The sequence below is a fragment of the Amblyomma maculatum genome, chromosome 8, assembly GCF_055883805.1.
Source record: "Amblyomma maculatum isolate TAMU_Amacu chromosome 8, ASM5588380v1, whole genome shotgun sequence".
Taxonomy (NCBI): Eukaryota; Metazoa; Arthropoda; class Arachnida; order Ixodida; family Ixodidae; genus Amblyomma; species Amblyomma maculatum.
Window position 1 is genome coordinate 27,925,227 of NC_139351.1, and position 19,475 is coordinate 27,944,701.

A 19,475-nucleotide genomic window follows, 5' to 3' on the forward strand; every position below is an offset into this window, starting at 1 on the left:
CCCAAGGCCAAGAAAGAGCTTACCTTCTGGTATTACCATGCGAGCTCCGTGCGGATATTCGTCTTGCTTGCCACAACGAATTCGACGTCTGGTCATTTGGGTTACTCACGGACGCTTGCTCGAGTGCGCAACATGTATTACTGGCCAGGACTCTCATCAACTATGAAACGCTATGTAAGAAGCTGTCGCGAATGCCAGCGCCGTAATACACCGCCCCTGAAGCCTGCCGGATTTCTCAAGCCCGTTGGAGCACCACGTATTCCGTTCGACCAAATCGGCATGGATCTCCTTGGCCCTTTCCCTTTGTTGCAGGCAGGAAACAAATGGATAGTAGTCGCTACTGACTACCTGACCCGATACGCTGCGACAAAGGCAATCCCTCAGGGAGAGAAAGACAATCGTCGCAACAGCCGTCGTCCACCACTGAAGCGGTGGCGGGTGCAATGACAGCCTACAACAGATAAAAATTCGGTGGCAGGCTAGCCCCCGCCGCAAGCAGCGTTGACCTACCGTCCCAGCCCCGTAGCGCCAGGAACTGCCACCCTTGGGACTGGTAGGTCAACGCTGCTTGCGGCGGGGGCTAGCCTGCCACCGAATTTTTATCTTTTGTAGGCTGTCATTGCACCCACCACCGCTTCAGTGGTGGACGACGGCTGTTGCGACGCTTTTTTTCTCCCTCTTCTTTCTTGTCTATTTTCTCTTCTGTTCGCACGAGGCAGCTCAAGTGGCTCAGCTACGGAGCCAGTAGCAGGTCCTTGCATTTTCTTTTCCTTCTTCCTTCAGTGCTTCAGTCGCAACAGCACACGGACGCCTCTTCGTTTCACCTCCATCGAAACGCAGCCGTTGGCTGTCGGAATCGAGCCCGGGAACTCCAGCACAGTAGTCGGCCGTATTACTATAGTGCCTAGAATATAGTATATATTATAGGCACTATAATATTAGCATTTTACCACCGCAGCAGGGTAAGAAACTCAAGATATTATGAATTTTTTCAGGTAACGGCACTCGAGGAGTTTTCTGTGCATTCCTGCATTGCCTCCGAGACTCTCATCTATCTCGGAGGCTATTCTATGTTCCTACAAATGGTGTTTAGAGCTAGTGCTAACTAGAGACGCCGGCGCATGGCGCGAAATGTTGCGACTGGGGGGGGGGGGGGGGGGGGTTGATGGTTTGTCAGGCACTACAACAGTACTCCACGAGTGCCGTCAGCCGAAGACACGACAAGTTCTGCTTTCGCGTTTTTAGTTAGCCTTAGCGCCATTCTTATCAAGCAATGAGTGCGACCACGGCGCCTTCACGCGCCCAAAGTTGGCCAACAAAACAAAAACATCGTGGGAGCCTCTCAAAATGGCGGAGAAAGGTAAGCTCCTTCTGAATATGGAGCAAAAAGAAAGGATTGCCGCTGTCGCTTTCGTTTCGGAAAAATGTGCAACCCGGTAGTCGGGTGGCGTCGGACCAGGCGTCGCCATCTCGCTGTTACTGTTTTTTTTCTTTATCTCGCTGCTGCGCGCAGCGTCAGAATTCTCGGCGCTACAGTGCGGAGGTGCCAAAACTATTTAGTATTATAATGTGGTGTAACATTTCGAAACCCACCTCCCGCAAGACGCTACCAGTAGGCAGTAGTACTCGGGTAGTGCCTCCAGTTCGATTAACGTGCTAGCGCTTTGCTTCGTCAGTCTAAGACACGCGAGTCAACATTTCGGCTCCCGCGTTGTTGGGGGCTCGGAGCCAAAAAATACTGCCCAAAAGAGCCCGCGGCGGCGTCAGGTTGTAGTACAGGAAAAGCGTTGCTACCGCGATCGCGCGCGTTAGCGAACGCCTGTGCCTCCCCGAATTACCGGAAAGTGTGTGTGCGCCCAAAAATAAAAAGTGCGTACGGCATGAAACGTCGCGCCTCGGGAGGAAATTGCAAAGCGTCGGCGCGAACGTGACTCGGACGTCGCGCGAACCAGCAACCGACGTGCTTCTTTAGTGAGTTGGTGTTGAGTGACTGCGTAGATTTGCATTCGTGCGGGAGAGTCTCTCCGCGCTTCGATTTGCGGCACAAGCGTGACCGTAGCAGCGGTGGCAGTGTATGAACGTGACGCAGTGTACCGGTGGCGACCGATACGGCCTCTGCGACAGATACCAGGCGAGCCAGCGTCTGTGGCCTATTTTCTTGGTTTTGCGGCTGCGGCGTCGGCAGGCGTTGACAGCAGTCGTTGCACCATGCTCCCTTCCTTCCCCTCCCTCCAAACTCCGTTGTCGCACGCTGTGTTTGAAACACGATTCGAAAGAGTGCCTGACTGCGTCTTTTTGCATTGGTTGGTCTCCGAGAACTGTACCAATGAAGCGTTGAAAGCTGGGAATGTTGAACTCCATCACGTGTTAGCTGCGTATTTGGTCGCAATTAGGACGCACCTGTTCGTTGACAAGTTCTTTAGCCGCGCGGGGAACTACGCACAGCTAAGTGGAGGTAGCCGGTGACCGGTAGCGCATGTGTAATATTAGTGTGGTGTAACGTAATAAGCGTGAAATTTGTTTCCTTATTGAGCGCACTTTACGGTCGGTCTTCGTGTGCAGTAGCAAGTTTCGGTTTATCTGGCAAATGTTTGAAATGTGCATAATACCTTTAGTCATAGTTTTCCTGCTGCAAATGCTGTTCTAGTGTTAATAATGATGCTACATGATAAGCATGCTGCATTACAATTGTGGTGTTATTATCAACAATAAATGAAGGAAGCTGATTGTTCCCCAGCCGCAGCTGCTGCTTTTTGATGGAGGAGAAAAGCAAGGCGCCTGTGTGCTGAGAACCCCAGGTGGTCAAAAATCCAAAGCTCTCCACCACAGCATCTCCCACAGCCTGAGTCACTTTGAGACATTAAACCGCATAAATGAAATGAATGGAAGGAAGTGAAGCAGTTGTTACCACACAAATTGTAATTTGCTGCACTAACTGAAGCAGTGAGTGCAACTACTCTCCAGTTGTTTTGCATTCTAACCTTAATGTAAACATTATCTCGTTTAATGTGCAATGACATCAGCCCGCACATTACAAGACATACTTTCTCAAAAAAGACTATATGAATAGATGCACATACAAATGTGAATTGAATGTTTATGTGGGTATTTCCTACATGTGTAATAGTCATACTAAACAAATATTCATGTGAAGGAGCAGGACTAAAACTAGTGAAGTTAAAGCTGAAAAGCTGTACAGTGATTTCCACTGGGCAGTGCACAAACACCAAGTTGCTGTGACTGTGCCGGCATGCACGCACAAAACTTGCCGTTTGCAACTGACAATGTTTTAAAAAAAACTTGACACCTCATTCAAGCCCATGAGAGAGATAAGCATTGTGAGCCTCTGGTGTCAAGCATAAAGGCACAGTTTGCCGAACCTGAGTCAGCCATGTCATTTGCCCAATTTTGGGAGGCATGCGTAATGCCATCACCCCAATGAACTGCATTGTGATGCTGAATCCTGCGTGGACCGATCAGGCAGCATGGTGTGCACCCGAGGAGTGTGCCATGATTTGGAGCATTCATTATGGCATGCTCTATTGGTATCTCTTGCCTCTTATAGAAAAACTATTTGATGACTTCAGGTTATGTTCAGTTTGTTTTGAATAATTTTGAATGTGCACTACTTGATTGAATATTCTTGTACCCCTACTCGCTATTATTTATTGGTTTATTTACTCTGTCTCAAAACGGGGTATTGTATAGAGGGTTTCACTGCCAAATGAAAAATCACTAAGACATTAACCCTACAGACTTTTTGTAATGCTATATTCTATTGGTGATGGCAGCTGAGAATGGGGTTCCAGTCGTAGCTGATGACTACTGAGACGGAGTATGATGTAGCCAGGTTATGAAAGATTGGTGCAGCTCATGTTGTACCCCATTTCACATTTTGGAATCACGTCAGGGAACACTGGCTCAACCAGTACGGTCATTGCATTAAAGTATGTACGATGGCCAAAGCAATAACTACTTTTGCAGAGTGGTATCGATGAAATGCTAGTGGGCATTCAGCACATTCGCAGTGCTTTCCTCACCTTATCTACACTGGTTCAGCCTCATTTACCAGATCCTCTTTAGAAGTGATATTATCATTGATGGCAGAGATGGAGGCTGAGGGTGGTTGTGTGCTATTTGTAAAGGAATTGCAATGCATATTGATGCAATAGAATGCTACTTGAAGAAACGTAATTTAAATGAAGTATTCAGTTGTACAAACTTTATTACATCCCCCCACCGAAGTGCATTGAATGCTGCGCAGACACCCTTGATTTTAATGAAATTCAGTTATTGCTCACTTCAATTCTACTAACATTTTCTGCAGCATCATCCTGCATCTCCTACATCATACTGAGCACTTCAACAAGCACAACCTGCATTTTTTGGTGCATATGTTTGTGTTGAAAAACATGTTTCAACCGCATGACAAAAAGAGGCCGTCATTTAACTTTACACTGAATTGGCTATCTAAAGAAGCTAGTACCCGGCTGAATCTATAGCTAGCTTTGCACCCTCAATTGGCTCCATAGTCGTAGGCATCTGTAGCGGAGACAGCCCTGCTAGGCCTTTTATCTCCTAGAAAGGCTGGTGTGCATGCTAGCTAACCATGATCTGCTGAAACAATGCTACTGCTTGGAGAAAATGAAGGCCTTTGCTACCCAGCCGACCATTGTGCTGGACAAGGACAGATACCGTGTTCAATACTACTACAGTCCTAAGTTCAAAAGTGCTGCAAAAGGTTGCTGCATTCTTTGCTTGTATATAAATGAGCGCAGTGACAAATGGATTGGGATATGATTTGAACACCTGATGTTTCTTGGAGCTAATGGAAACAAGCTTCCACACACTTAGAACTTTCACTTTAACTGTCTTTTTTTTTTTTTTTTTTTTTTCTTTCTGGAGGCTCCTTGAAGTCAGTTCAAGTAAAGTTTCACTGTATTATTAAGGCGTGAGGAGGTGCTGACTTTAAACATGTGATTATTACATGATGAAACATTTGATGGTCAAAGTAGTGACTGATGTCTTAAACAAGGATTGGTGTCAAAAATTTGGAGGGAAAGGTGCCAGCTGGACTTAAGACCAGCCGAGTTAATCAGTGCGAGAAAGCCTTTGCAGACAATTCCCTTTCTGCAGAAGTGTGTGTGACTGTATTGCATTGGATTGGGACTTGAAAAGAGTGAAACCAGAGCAGTGCTCTTTACTACGTCTGGAATTCGTACGAGAGGGGTTTTGCTTGCTAAGGGAAAGACTGCTAACCTTGCAGATCAGCTGAAAGTACAACAAATTTTGAGCAGCAGATAAACAGAACGTCCGACTGGGCTTTTGCATTCAAATTCTTAAAAAGTTGTAGACATAGCCCATAACTTATAAGCCATATCGACTATATATACATTTCGTACCTTTAGTTTCTTGTGTTTTAGGCTGCAAAGGTATATACTCTGCAATGCTTTCCAATAAGCCTTTTTGAAAGTCAGCGCTCATGTCGTCGTCCTTCTTTGTCTGTGTTTGTTTTTTCTGCGCTGTTTCATTCAGTCCAGGTAAATGGTAATGTTTCATTGATGAAATGCTTTTGTATCAAGAATATATAGAAAAGATGAAACATGAAGCATACATTTTAACGAAGTATATTAAAGTCACTGTTAATATTGTTTAATTTAAAGGGGAATATTTTATACAAAACATGCTCTAACAATGTAAAAAAAAATTACATCTAGGAAAAGTTAGGATCAAAGAGTTCATTTCCACATGGGAAGAGCTCCCTAAAGTCCTAAAGTCCTGATGGCAGTTGTGTTGGAGAAGTGTAAATTTATTGTAGATTGTCCATGTTGAAGCTTATATATATATATATATATATATATATATATATATATATATATATCCCTGTCATCAAGAGGAGAAGGAGTATTTCTTAGTTTGAAGGAGTGCTTGGTATTGGAACCACCCTTAATACTTTTTTGTTATCTAACAGTGTGCAAGTCTGTAAAAAAAAGAAAAAAGAAATTAACTATGAATGGGTACACAGAACTGGCTTCTTTAAGAACTTCAAATTTTTGTTCAGGTGGTAGGCATGAGGGAAGCATATGACTGTGTCAAATTTAACAGTCTGAATATGCGTTGACATAAGCGGACCAGTCGGGACTAGCCAAAAGCTTTTTTTTTATTGAGCTTGGGATCACTGTTACTAAGCGTAACTGGGCAAACACAACAAATGGATTTAGGCAAATAAATTCAGAGTGTACTTTCTCATGTCTGATGCATTTCTTGCTCTCTTTTCAGGTGGCAGTCCAGGCAATGGGGATGCTGGACTCGTCTCCAGCTCCTGCCTATCGTCTGGTGGTGAGTAGTCCACAAAGATGTTGCTTTTTTGTATGTTAGAGATGCCAAAGCCGGCATACAGAAGAGGAATGTGAGCTTGTAAGTGCAGTGGAGTGCAATAGACGCACTAGTTACTGCTCGCTTTCTGATGTGGATGAACAAAAGAGCACTTTTTACCTTGCAGCCAGCTCACATGCCTTTCGATTTGAAATGTCTTGGTACACTGTGCATGTGGCTACGCTGTTCCCTCTAGCATTGTTTTTGCGGCGGCAGAGCTCATATGTTTCCCTGCACGTGTTTTCTGGAATTTTTTGGGTGGATGCCAGTCATTTACTGTGTGTGGTGCTCCTTTCGAGGTTAGTTAGCTGAATATGCAAAGCGCATTTAATATTTTGTTTATCACTACTTAAGCTCTATGGTCAGAAGACTGCACTGTTGGTGCTGTTATAACGAAACCTGTGAAGATAGCCTCAAGTCGGGGTTTTGGGGCCAGAGTTGCTGAATCTCGGTAGTTTCAGGGCTAAGTCGACATCTGATCACAGACAACTGTGCTGCATATCCATTGGGGAAGGCCATTACTACCTTGCATCGTGGCTTAAAGGGCAACTCCGGAGGTTTTCCGACATTCTAATATTCTAGTAAAAATTTTACCATAGGTTCTCCTTTCCGTCCTGACGCATTCTACAAAATTTGGACGCCGTACGATAATCCATTCACGCGCAACATGGCTTTAAAGTATGCTGTTTTCATGGCTTAAGTTGAGAGTATTTCTGTGGGCAACATGAGTTTCTGACGTCACAAACAGTATACCGGCGTTAATGTCCACTTCTCGCATGACTATGAAATTGTGAGGCTTATATTGAACTAACTCAGACATTTTATGCAGTGCGTCATGATTTCTATACTTTATTTTCACCATTCAACGCACGTATGAGTGTTTTTCTAATACTGAGTGTGACGTCACCATTTTGTCAACTGGGGCGTCGTTTCTGGCCATGAAAGCAGTTTCAGTTTCAAATTGCAGTTTTTCTTTTTTAAAAATACTTCTAATTGGAATTTCGAAACACGGGTTTTTGTGTTGGAGTCAGGACATGCCGAGGAATGTAATTCAACTAAAAACACAAAATTATGAAAAAACCACCAGAGTTGCCCTTTAAATGCAAGAACTGTAAGTTGTGCTTAGTGTTGTACTCAATACTCGTTACCTTTTTTTTTTTATGCTCAATACGTTCTTGATTTTTTCTATTTGCACAGTGGTTGAATCATTGCTTTCACCCAGCACATAAAATAATGGCCCAAACAAAAACCACACAAACATTACCTATTCATGTCCGAATCATGTCCGAATGACTCATATTCTGACAAATGCGTGTGATATCAAGCAAGGTGTGGATTGTAAAAATGCTAGTAGTTTTGAATTGTGATCATATTCATTTATTGCTTATTTCTAGCTTTGCGTGCACCGTTTATCATTCTGAGTTGTTTAGTAGCGTGGCTTGCAAATTTTAATTTCACAGAAATCGCGATCTTCCTACTATATTTACTCCTGAAGTGTTGCTGCTTTTCAGTGGCATACTTTTGGAAACAATTTTCCTACATTTAGTTCGTCTGGGTATTGCAGGATTAAAGGGAAACTTTGGAGGGTTTTTGAACACTTTGAGCTGACTGTCATATTATATTTCGTTGGCCCCCCCTGTCTCATTCCGATGCATATACCTTCAAGATATTGAAAAAAGTAATTCTAAAACACCAAGAAAGCGAGGACACTAAACTTGAGAAACTGATATTGACCTGAATATGCTGTCATGGGTACCGTCAGAAAACCTCTCACGTGCATATTGAGTGGCTTAAATGGGGACTGTTCGTGATAACTTTGCTCAGAGTTTCTGAGAAACTTTATAATCATCTAAAGCGTATGCAAAACATGTTCCTTTCGACAAATGCAGAGGGAATGTTGGTTGTGTAGGTCGTGAAGTCATGTACACAAGGTTGCCATTAGAAATCCCTCAGGTAGAGGCCATGGGAAAGCTCAGGATCTATTTCGCTGAAACAAAATGTCGCTTGGCTCTGAAATTTGTCTCATCAGATGACTTCTGTCAGCCTACTTTGACAGTTTTTAGGATTTGTGGAGATAAAAGCACCCAATGTAAAAAAAGTGCCGTTACTCGCTGACTTCCTTCGTCCCCTCCCTCTGCCCGGGCTATGCAGCTGGCATGCTGGGGCTGTCGCGGATCCAGCAGAATCCGTTTGCCATCAAGACCACCACGCCAACAAGGAGTGTGGCGGACAGCACAGAGAACAAAGGTGCAGCACCCCTTGTCCATTGTTTCTTTATTATTAATATTATTAAATATTATTGGCGGCGATGCTACCTATGTTCGAAGCGCTGAATATTAGAGCAGAGAGTGAGGAAGATGTTGATGCAGGGATGATGAGCAGCTTGTTGTGTTCCCTAGCTGCGCACTCTGATTTGGCTATGTGCAGGGGAAATAGGGCAATGCGTCGCACACTGAAGATGGCTGTGCCAAGAAAGACACAGCAGATAAGAGAAACGTGCAAGTTCTGAAGCACGCTGTGTGATGTACACAAGTACTGAGGTGTGAAAGGCGTCACCGTTTCACTGCATTTTGGGCGGCCGGCTTGTATAGATATTTGCTGCATTATTTGTATGAGCAAATATCAATGCCAGGCAGCTATAAATGCCCCTGAGAAGGATCATTGCAGGCAGTGCTGGCGGCCTATAGTCTGTCGAAGCAGCAAGTCCAGGCATAAGGGAAGAAAGCCTAATTGTAGTTGGTAGCAGTTGCCTTAGGGAAGTTTCATAGGGTTGACACCTGCCTGTGCTCACTGCACTTCAGTGGCAATGTAATGCAGAGGGGTGCCCCTTTGCTGGCACTCTGTGCACATTGGAAAGCTGCAGGCAGCTGACGTGCAGAGGCCTTTTCCTGTCGGCTGCCCTGCATTTCAGTAGCCTAAGTTTAATTGGCATCCAGGTGCCTGTAACAAGCCTCATTTTACCTTGAGATTGAATTGCTGTGGTTTCTGTTTGTAATGGTCATGCTAGGTAGCCAGGGGTTCGACAGTGCATAAAAATTTGCATATTTACCAGAGTTGTTTTAAGTGGGCTAGTATCGAAGGTATGACTTTCAGAAATACTGTTATGTTCAGATTGAAGCCTCTGGCAGGTGGTAGTCGGCAGGTGGCACAGCACGGCACTGATTGGTCAGTGGATTTTGTGATGTTACAAGATCACACGATGCAGCCGAGTTGCATACCTGCCAACCCGTCTGATTTGTCTAGGAGACTTCCAATTTTTTACCGATCTTGATCGCTGTGGTAAATCTTTCGATAAGTGGCCTCTGCCCGCGTAAGAAGAGTTTTTGCGAAACCGGAATCGAAGAATCTGCTGCTGTATTGTAATCGCCGGCATCACCATCCGAGGCTACACTGGCACTGGCTAAGGCTGATCAAGTCCAATTTGAGCTAAGCCAAAGTAGCTACGGCTGGGCGCATGTGCGATGTCAGCGCACATTAAAGATCCCCAGGTGGTCGAAATTGCTCCGTAGTCCTCCACTACGGCTCCTCTTTCTCTCTTTCCACTTTCACTGCCACCTTCCTCCCCTCCCTTACGGCGCGGTTCAGGTGTCCACAGAAACAAGTGTGACAGATACTGCGCCTTTCCCTTCCTGTGAACCAACTATTATTAACTATTATTGTTAACTGGGCACGTGAAAAAAGGCGCCATGCCTGTTTTGACCGGTGGCAGCATGGTAGAATTTTTAAATTTTTTTCATATGGTGGCAAATTTGTCGGTTGCGGGCATAGCCAGTGCAGCTGCAGTAGACGTAGAAGCTTTGCTGGCTTTGCCTTCGATCTCTGCCAAAGGGTGGCCACTCAGCGCATTTGGTGTTGAATTGTCGTTGCCGTGGCTTTGCCCAAATGTCACTCTATCTGAGCCTCCTGTATTTCACTGGGTCACATGCCTCATGGTAATCGAGCTACGCTGTGCCTGACGATGGCGTGATAACTCATCTTTCAGTACCGTCGTAGCCAACAGCAACAGTCGGCGACAGTCGTGGGCGAAGTTGCATCTGATGGGGCTAGTACTAATGGTTTCGTATTAAAAAAAATGAGAACGGTGCGCTGGTGGCACCAAGAGCATGATGGTGGTGGTGCACAGGTTCCTCGGTGCACAACTATAGCACTCGTCTTCCATACTTGCTGTTGCTGCTTGTGTGTATGTGCGTATGCTAACGCTGCCTGATAGCTCTGATAGGTCACTTCCAGGTTGTACAGCGGCACCAATTGTAACGTGCCTACGAGCTGCCCGGGAAGGGCGGGGCTCTTTCTGCAACTATCCATCACTTTGCTTGCCTTCACGCTCGACCTCACGCTATTGGTAATTTTTCACAGCTTTCTTCCCTCTTTTTTGACATCATGCCAAACAGATTGAAAAACCACGAAAAACGTAAGCATAGCACGTCAGTTTTGTGCTCCCCAATGTAGGAAGTGATGCAACCAAAAATTGGCAGACCAGATGTCGTCAAATTGACGAAGAGCCAGAGCATGAGGGTCGAGTGACGGGACATAATGAGGGCCAGGGTGGAGGGCAAGCAAAGCAGGGGTGACAAGCACTCCCAGTAACAGCCCCACGCGCCCGATAATTCGGAAATGAGCGTGGTGCCGTAGTAAAACCATGGAGCGTGTTTGCATGCGTTACTCATACTGATCGTGACTGTACCTATGTCAGGCGGTTTTTGATATTGTGTCATACTTATCGCGACTTTACCTATGTCGGGCACTCTTTGATATTGTGTGGCAGTTAGTGATTGTATGGCGTATTTGATATGACGCAAAGGCGCAAATGAAGGGATTAGCGGTCAAGCGAGTGGCACAGTGCATGCATGCAAATGAAGATGCACAAAGGTAAGTAAATGCAAACGCAGAGAAACGAGGGCAGGATGTGCTAGTGCACATAAGTTGCATTTGGCTTAGTCGTGCAAATTGAGAGGCTTTTTCTCTTCCTTTTTTTTTTTTTTTTAAGTGAAGGGATGTTGAACACCGGAGCTTACATTTGGCGAGTTCTTACCGGAGCTGAGCTTGGTTCGGTGCTGAGTGCAAGGCAGGGTAGGGTGATGGCAGTGTGAAATAAGGAAGTTTTTTTTTAGTTGTGTAGATTTTGGATTCCTGCCTTAATTCTTTCTCTTGGTCTCTGTGCAGAAACAAAGCCAATTGTTGCGCCACCTACCTTAGTTCTTGGCACAGGTGAGTAATCACTTTACTGTTGGTTGGTTGCAAGCATAACTATTTCATTGCAGAGTACAGTAGACTCCCTTTAAGACAAACTCCAAGGGACCATGAAAATTGTTCGTCTAATCAGGAGTGCTTCCAAAAATGATGTTTGAGCATGCAGAGCGTGTCCAAATACCTCGTATATGAGAACAAATGAATAAAATGGCCTTTCAGGAAAATAAACTGCAATACAAGCATTTATTGGACTAGTGATTGTCTACTACACTTTGCAGTGGTAAGGCATCAGGCATTGTTGACTGTTACCCAGTCTGCTATTTTTTTTTGTGTCGTGAAAATCGACGGCCTGCTACAAAAGTAGACATCTCGCTTAACTTTTGAAGCTACCCTTCAGTGCCCTCACACTGTTCAAAAAACTGCACTAAAGTGTCTAGGCAGGCATCAGCTGCATCACAGGTAACTAGTGCAGATTCAGGCATAACATTCAAGCTGTCATCTTCAGCAGCAGTTTCCGATGGTAGGTCAAGCACTTCTTCAATCAGAGCGTCCAGTGTGTCAGCCCTACACGTTTCCACACTTTCGTCAATGCTGACACGCACTGATGTCAATGAACACACCCTTACTGCTAAGAGCAGAAACAATGCTTCTATCCTCCAAGTTCGCAGTGTGGTCCTCATTCGTAGTATCGCAGTCATTCTGCACTGAGCAATCGCTAAGCGCCACAAATCCTGCATGGCGGAAGGCGTTGGCAATAGTGGCTTGAGTAACCTGCTCCCAGGCGCTCGTCAGTAAGTGGACAGCACACCCAGCAGGGCAGGTTAAGTGTGTACCCCTTACTGCTCTCCATGCAAATCAGCATCATCCTTTGCAGCAGAGAGCGACGATAGTGCCTCTTCAAGCTACTTATTACTCCCTGGTCCATAGGCTGCAGCTTCGCTGTTGTATTCGCTGGTAGAAACTCCAGTCGGATGGCATGAAGTCCGGCAACGTGGCCGTGTCCGGGACAGTTGTCAACAACAATGAGAACTTTTCTCTTCTGTCTCTGGAAGTGGCGATCCATCTCTTGAAGCCACTGCTCGAAAAGTGCCTTCGTCGTCCACGCTTTTGAATTAGCCATGTACGTGACCGGCTGCGTTTTTATGTTTTTAAAGCAGCGTGGTGCTTTAGATTTGCCAATCACCAGCAACTTTAGTTTGTCAGTCCCAGTCATATTTGCGCCCACGAGGACCGTTACTCGAAGCTTGCTCTGTTTGCCCGCCACGCAGTCATCACCAGCAAATGCGAGCGTTTTATTTGGGAGTAGCTGGTAGAAAAGCGCAGTTTCGTCCACATTGTATATGTCTTGAGGGTCATATTCGTCCACGAGTTCATTCATCTTGTTCTGCCTCCAATCGCTGCAGACCGCTTCATCCACTGCAGCGGCCTCGCTGACAACACAACGAAAGGCCAGTCCATGCCTTTTCCGAAAACAGTCGAGCCACCCATCGCTGCACGCAAACTCGACATTCAGTCGCAGGGCAATTTCTTCCGCCTTAGCTTTCAGTAGCACTCCATTCACTGGCAAATTCGCACTGCGCGCTCTCTTCACCCAGGCAAGCAGAATGTCTTCAAGGTCTTTGTGCATAGCTGTGCGCATCCTCTTCCGCTTCGGCGCAAAGTCACCATCTTCCAAAGCACTGGTAATCCGCACTTCGTCCTTCACGATACCGCTCACGGTACTTTTTGCGATGCCGAACTTGCGCGCTATTTCAGTCTTTGAAAGCCGGCCGGCGCGAACTTTGATCAAAACTTCGGCCTTCTCACGAAGCTCAAGCGGTTTTTTTCGAGTTGTTGGCCGACTAGCCATAGTAGCAATACGGCAAACACGGCGCGCACGAAAACAAACAGCGCACACCATGAGGTGACAGCATACAGCCTGGTAGAAAATTGCGGGACACGACGCGCACACCTGGAACGAACAATGGATGTGTGCAATGCGTAGTAGGCGTTGTTGGCGGTCAGCAAAGGCGCGGAGCTCGGTAGCACTGGCATGACGACACTATCACGTGATCACCATTGGGAAACGTCATTGGCTGCTTTTTCTTCTCATCGTTTTTTTTCCCGCGTTTCGCTAGTTTTGCTGGCCAGGCCGCGCATGCTCTTTCTTGTTTCTCTCTCTCTTCCTCTCTGCGCTCTGTTTCATCCTTGCCCGAGGTCGTACCAAGACAGCCGGCACGACGCAAATTGCGAACCTACTCCTACTGCGGGGACCAAAGGAGTGAGCGGGGGAACGGTGGGAGAGGACGAGCAGCGGCACTCTTCCGCCTTCGTAGAATCGCATTTCCGACGCCGACGTGCTTGGGTCTGCGTGCGTCGGCGGCACGGATAATCGTGGCACTGAAAAGCTTTTTTTTTTTTTTTTTTTCTTTCCGCTGAATCGCTGCTCGGACGGTCGAGTAAGCAGCACGGGTGGGGTGCGGCCGGCCGTGAAAATTCATCTTAACCGATTAGCGAATTGCAAAGTGTTCATCTTAAGTGGAGTTTTTTTGCATTGACTCTCCACGACCTCCACTGTTCATCTTAACCGAGGGTTCATCTTAAGCGAGTTCGTCTTAACGGGAGTCTACTGTAAATGCAACAGCATTCTTCTCTCTGTCTCTAGTTCCGTCATTCTCTGTCCTATCGTTCTGTTGCCTAGAGCACAGACTGTGCTAGTGTGATCGCTACCATTGCAGCCTTGTCGTATCAGATGGTCAGGAAGGCACTCGACAGCATGATGGCCAGAACAAGAAGAACGCATGTTTATTGATGGTAATCGTATTTATAGGTTTCCCATAGCGTGGCGCAAGCAGCGCACATGTCCCATGCACTGTCATCAAGTTATCACAGAAGCCCGATAGACTCGCTAAGCCAATTTCATTACTATAACTCAATCACCAACACCAGTTAGTGGAGTATATTTACCAAGTTGCTATTGCCAATGTTTCATTGTAATGGGGTATGTTGGTATATCCGGTGTATCTTCACTGCCTCTGTTCGTATAGCAGATGTCTTGTATGGACCAGGGGTCTTAAAACTCATGCTTTGAAGCTTACATATAACAATACCACTTAGAACAGTAAATCGGATACTATAATAATGGACTAACTCGTCAGCTTCTTGATGTTTTCTATGGTAAAACCAACCGGTTATAACAATGGCCTAGCAGTTTATCAGTGATAACAATTAAATCTGGTCACCAGGAACCAACCATAAGAGAGACAAAAACATTGAAATGCTGCAACCACACACATAATGTGAACCCTTTCCTTTCCACCGTCACTGTTTCCTCACTCCTGCAAGCTAATCGGACTTTGTGTCAAGAATTTCTTTTAGAAAGCAGGCTTTATTCAGAATGCCAGTGACGTAAGGTTTGCAAAGCTCCCAACTATGTAATGTTAACCGGGGTGTGTTGAGACTTGAAGAGTTCTGGCTTGTTGATGATGCATAGGGGTGGTGATCAATCAGGAGGTTGTGTGAAAGATACCTTGCAAATGATAGAGTCTCTCCGGGGCTTCATTTTTGCTACATACTCCCACTTGGGCATGTGCAGAATTAGGCACACCACAAGGAGATGTGAACTAAATACAGTACAACCTCCATAATTCGAACTCGGTTAATTCGAAATCCCGGATAATTTGAAGGTTTTCTGCGGTCCCGTATTTTCCAATGTAAATTTGGCCGGATAATTCGAACAGGCGGCCTGCGCCAGCCCGGCTAATTCGAAAATTTGGACTGCTATGCGGCAATGCCTGATCCATGTTTCACCGCAAACCCGGCGAAACGACGGCCCTACGGAGCCGCGAGGCAAAGCCACATAGTAATGGTGATGATTTATAGGCGAAGCGCCCCAGCCGGAGCACTCTCTGCACAAAAATCGGTCCACAGTGTGCCTCGCGCACCGCCGAAACACGCGCCTGCAGAGGAGAGGACGTGCTTCACTGCAACACGGCGGGCATACCGGTTTTTATCACGTGACCTCGCCGCCACTCCATCCCTTGGTGTGCTTCGCCCACTCTTCCCCCGTGCCTCCGACGCTGCAAGTACGCCACCACCACCGCCGCGCCGGTCTCACCTGCACCATTTCTTTGTGTTGTGCGCTGTGGTTAGGGGTCGGCTACTGTGCCGTTTTTTTGGGCGGGACTGTGCAGAAGGGTTAGCTTTGTGACCGTAGCAGTGCAGAAATGCCAAAGTACAAGACTTTAACGCTGCAGCAGAAGTTCTGCTTGATCCAGAAAGCAGGCAATAGCGCTTGTTCGAAGACCGAGTTGGCCAAAAGGCATGGCGTGCCCCTCTTGACGTTGTCCACAATATTGAGCAACAAGTCAAAAATACTAGAGGCTTACAGCAAGACCTATTCTTCGAAGCGGTCACGAGTGCGGGCTCCCACGTATCAAGATGTGGAAGCTGCTCTGCTTCGCTGGCTGCAAAAAGCAAACGCTGCCCACCTTCCCGTCAATGGAACGCTACTGTGGGAGAAGGCCAACGACCTAGCTCTACAACTTGGGCACGAGGAATTTAAGTGCAGCAATGGATGGTTTTGCCGTTTTAAAGAATGCAATAATTTAACCTTTCTCACCGTCTGTGGTGAGAGCGGCAGCACTAACGAGAGCGTTGTCGAGGATTGGAGAAACCACACATTGGCGCCGCTGCTTAGCGAGTACGGTGCAGACGACGTTTACAACCTTGACGAGGCTGCACTTTTTTTTATAAGATGCTGCCAACAAAAACATTCGCAGTGAAGAACACCGCCATCAAGGGTAGGAAACAGGCCAAGGACAGGATTACTGTGCTGTTCGGCGCAAACATGTGCGGTAAACACAAGCTGCCGCTACTGGTCGTCGGGAAGACGGGGAAGCCTCGCTGCTTCAAAAATGCGCGGCTGCCGCCAAAGGATGAACTCGTCTACAGGCGCAATAAGAAAGCCTGGATGACAGGTGCAATATTTGAAGAGTACGTGCGGCAGCTTGACCGCAAGTTCGCGGCCACGGGCAGGAATGTCCTATTTGTCGTCGACAACTGCCCGGCACATGGCGACATCCCACATCTCCAGGCCATCAGGATGGTATTTTTACCTCCGAACACCACTTCGATCTCACAGCCGATGGACCAAGGCGTCATTCACCACACTAGGAAGATTTATCGGTACCACCTGCTCAAGCGCATGCTCCTTTGCTACGACAATGGCAAGGAGTACTCCATCGACCTCCTCGGAGCCATATGCCTCATGGTGTGTGCTTGGAAACAAGTGGAGCCCACATTGATCAGGCGGTGTTTTGAACACGCTGGTTTTTCCAGTGAAAGCACTGTTGATGCCGATGCAGACCACCCATGTACTACTACTCTTGACGAAGAAGGAGCAGAGTATTGCGACCGCATCAATGCGCTCTGCGCAGAGGATGAGTCCAACGCAGTTGGCTTCGCCGAGTATATCAACATTGAGAGCGAAGAACAGACTGGCTACTGTGACTTGGAGAGTGAGGTCACTGCTGGTACGAACATGCGCGATGACAGCGACGATAGCGACAACACCGACGAGCCTCCCCGAGCATCTGCTCTTGGTGAAGTTATCATCGCTGAACGTTATCCGCAGTTTTGTTGAGTGCCGCGGTGGAAGTTCAGAGATGTTTCGTCTATTTGACCAACTCGAGAGCATGACCTTAGGAGCCTCAAACTACCGGACGCGGCAAACCAGCATCTCTGATTACTTTCAGTAGTAATTCAAAATATGCCGAATAAAGGTAACACGTTCCTGCAATGAATTTTTTTGCCTAAGTCTTATTTCTTGGTGTGTTCGGTTAATTCGAAAACCCGCTTAATTCGAAGATTTCTCGCGGTCCCGATGACTTCGAATTAACGAGGTTGTACTGTATGCTGTGAAACAGTCAAAGCTTACTGAGAGATATTCTCTTCGATGAAATCAACATTGTAAGCCACTTTTGCTGTCATTAAATTCTCAAGTTTGTCATTTCTTTGTTTTTTTGGCATATTCTAGTTATATTGGTTGTAGCAATGATATTTCATTCGCACTTCAGTATTGTTATAAGTAGGTGTGACTGTTTTATGTGAGCCACATTGAGAAAATTTATATTGCGGGCCAGGAGCCGTAAAAAAAAGAAGGAAACAATGAATGAGATCAGGAGGAAAATATAAACAGTAAATATAGTCGAACCCGGATATATCGAACCCGGATATATCAAATTTTGGTTATATCGAACTCCCGGAATATCCCCTTGAAAATCCCATGTAAAAGTATAGGAAAGTCACGTCAGATATCGAACTCAATTTCACCGGTCGTTCGATATATCGAACTCCGCAACTTGCACTGGAAAGTGTGCCTTTCCCAAAGATTGATCGCGTCACCCTCGGCCGTTTGCCGCGTGACGTTCTCAAGCCACGCGCGGAAGGAATGAGAGGGACAGTTCGGCTAGGGCAGCGGTTATCGTTTCCCACGCGCCAGCACGTGACGCACGCCATGTGCATGAATGAACCAGAAAGAACCGGTGGGAACGAGAGGGGAAAAACGCGATAGAGCGAAGCGCAAGGGTGTGCCCATTCTTTTGCCGAACTATCTCTCTCTCGTTCCTTTTTCCCGGCCTTTGTTCGCAGTAGCACGCGATACGCATGCGCCAAGCCAGCTCAGCCCGTTTTCAGACAGAATGTCGGACGCTTTCTCCAGCGTGTGTTGCTAACACTCTTTGCGCGGCGGCTGACATGGCTATGGCGCCTGCGGAAGTTAAAAAGCGGCAGATCTGTCTTTCTTTCTTTTTTTTTTTTTGCGAGAGTCGTTTGTTCTTATCGTGCTGTACGCGTGCCGTAGCGTACGATATGGCGTTACGAAGCGTCTTTTTTTTTTTTTTTGCAGCGTGATAAAGTAGCATTTGCAGCTACTTTATCACGCTTTCCAATGATTTCGTGGCAGTAGACTACCCGCCCTAAGCGCGGCGTGATAAATCGAACTAGGATTGTGCAACATTCACGGGCAGTCTGCCAAGCTCGCTTCCCGCCGCAGCAGGAGCTATCAAAAGATAAACATGCCGCGATGTTATCGTGCGCAGCATCTTGGCACGCTGCCAAGAAATGAGCTGTGAATGAGATGACAGTGCGACATGCAAGCGATAACTCTGGTGATTTCTACCACTGCGACACAGAAACCTTGTTTTGAGCTGCCGCGGTGCTGGGCTGGTACGGCAGCGGGACGCAGTTCCAACAAGTTGGAAATTTCTTGCTCTGTCGCTGCCGCTCGTCGCTGAGATCGCTTAATCGCTTGCATGTGAGCGAGCTAGCCTTAACGATTTTTTTTTTTTTTCAAAATTCTCGAGTGCAAAAGTGGAGGGTGGGTTCATTATGCGAGTGAGTTAATTACGCAACAAACACGGTATTGTTTTTTCGCATCGTAAGTGCCGTCCCAAGCCGATTTTTGTATATTGAATTATCGATATATCGATCTATTTCGCGATCCCCTTCGAGTTCGATATATCCAGGTTCGACTGTATCTGTAAAGTAAATAAAATTCAACCAAACCGTCTCATTCCACGCTCTATTATTCTTTGTGGAAAAAGAAGGGCAATGCAGGCTCCTTTTGGCTAAACACCAGATGGTTGACTCTTAACGATGGTTGGAGAGAGAGCTATGAACGGGTACGCCAAGTGATATTAGAGTCACTTATCCTCAGGAGAAACAAATGTACACTTTTCATTGTCACAAAAAAATTTATACATACCACCTGGTGATTTAAGCCATTTTCATTACTATAACCCAGTCACTAACACCGGTCAGTGAATTATACTTACCAAGTTGCTATCGCCAGTGTTTCATTGTAGCGGGGTACTTGATTTTAATTGAAAGACAAGCCTGATGGTAAAGCTGCTTCATTAAGCTGGCGCATG

General features: G+C 46.4%; 1 protein-coding gene across 1 annotated transcript in view; it reads left to right on the forward strand.

Moving 5' to 3' along the window:
- The first annotated feature begins 1,271 nt into the window (after positions 1-1,271).
- Positions 1,272-19,475, forward strand: part of RanBP3 (ran-binding protein 3) — a 50,133-nt gene continuing 31,929 nt past the window's right edge. Inside the window, exons 1-4 of the mRNA XM_084576152.1 lie at positions 1,272-1,360; positions 6,280-6,339; positions 8,527-8,622; positions 11,539-11,583. Of these exons, the coding sequence (XP_084432278.1) occupies positions 1,348-1,360; positions 6,280-6,339; positions 8,527-8,622; positions 11,539-11,583 (214 nt within the window). The 5' untranslated portion in view covers positions 1,272-1,347. The remainder of the gene's footprint in view (positions 1,361-6,279; positions 6,340-8,526; positions 8,623-11,538; positions 11,584-19,475) is intronic.